Source organism: Nanorana parkeri, unplaced genomic scaffold (assembly GCF_000935625.1).
Source record: "Nanorana parkeri isolate BGI_ZX_2015 unplaced genomic scaffold, ASM93562v1 scaffold3197, whole genome shotgun sequence".
NCBI lineage: Eukaryota > Metazoa > Chordata > Amphibia > Anura > Dicroglossidae > Nanorana > Nanorana parkeri.
In genome coordinates this window covers 12,910-13,833 of record NW_017309465.1, presented here as the reverse complement: position 1 = coordinate 13,833, position 924 = coordinate 12,910, and the positions used below count along the sequence as shown (strand labels likewise).

General features: G+C 56.8%; 2 protein-coding genes across 2 annotated transcripts in view; one reads left to right on the top strand and one right to left on the bottom strand.

Moving 5' to 3' along the window:
• The window catches only part of EIF3A (eukaryotic translation initiation factor 3 subunit A), a 22,574-nt gene extending 22,093 nt beyond the window's left edge, over positions 1–481 (bottom strand). Inside the window, 1 exon segment of the mRNA XM_018574732.1 lies at positions 362–481. Within this exon segment, the coding sequence (XP_018430234.1) occupies positions 362–410 (49 nt within the window). The 5' untranslated portion in view covers positions 411–481.
• An 84-nt stretch (positions 482–565) lies between these two features.
• The window catches only part of FAM45A (family with sequence similarity 45 member A), a 4,947-nt gene continuing 4,588 nt past the window's right edge, over positions 566–924 (top strand). Inside the window, exon 1 of the mRNA XM_018574731.1 lies at positions 566–602. Within this exon, the coding sequence (XP_018430233.1) occupies positions 566–602 (37 nt within the window). The remainder of the gene's footprint in view (positions 603–924) is intronic.

Below are 924 nucleotides of genomic sequence, written 5' to 3'. Positions count from 1 at the left end.
CTCTCAAATCCCTCCCCCTCCTATGGGTCTGCTGAACCCTATCTAATGCCCCTCCCCCATATGGTCCCTAAACCCCATCTATTGTCCCTCTATGTGGCCCCTGCCCCCATTTATTGCCCCCCTGTACCCCATCTGGTAGTGATTGGTGGGGGAGGGGACTGACACTCCAGTAACAATTGTGATCAGGGTCCTAAAGAGACCCTCACAGGAAATATAAAGGCCGCCATTGCTGAGCGCCTTGTGTCATGCTGATCCCTGGGATTCTTGATGACGTGTCCGGGACAAGTATTGAAATAGTGTTCCGCTAGCAGGGGATGAAGCCAGAGGATCGCCATGTCGGTCCCCCGGGTCGCTCACTTACCGTTTGCCCTCTTCAGGGCGTTCTCCGGGCGCTGGAAATAGGCCGGCATGGCGGCGGAGAATCGGACACCACGCCGGGAAAGGAAGAGGGGCGGAGCTTGAGGGGGATACGTCACTTCCCGCACTCGTACACTCCCCGGGGAGGGGCTGGCTGTAAACAGCGTTTCCTGGACGTGGACACGCCCTCGGGGCGGGGCGAAGCTGGATGGCGGCGGAGGAGCTGAGCAGTGTCGCTCTGATCGGTGAGAGATTCGCCGGCCGATTAATGGGGGGAGGGAGAGTCTCATATTATCGGGGCGCCCCCTATCACCCCGATATCTGTCACATCGGGAGTTCCCTATGCGGTCTGCTTGTCTCTGTGATTTGGGTGGGCTGAGACATCATTGTGTGTGACCCCAAACCTTATATATGACGCCCTATGTGTGACCCCCATACCTGACCACCCCCCATCTTATATATGACTCCTCCCCATCTTATATATGACCCACCCCCCCATCTTATATATGACCCCACCAAACCTGACTCCTCCCCCCATCTTATATATGACCTTACACCCCTCACCCT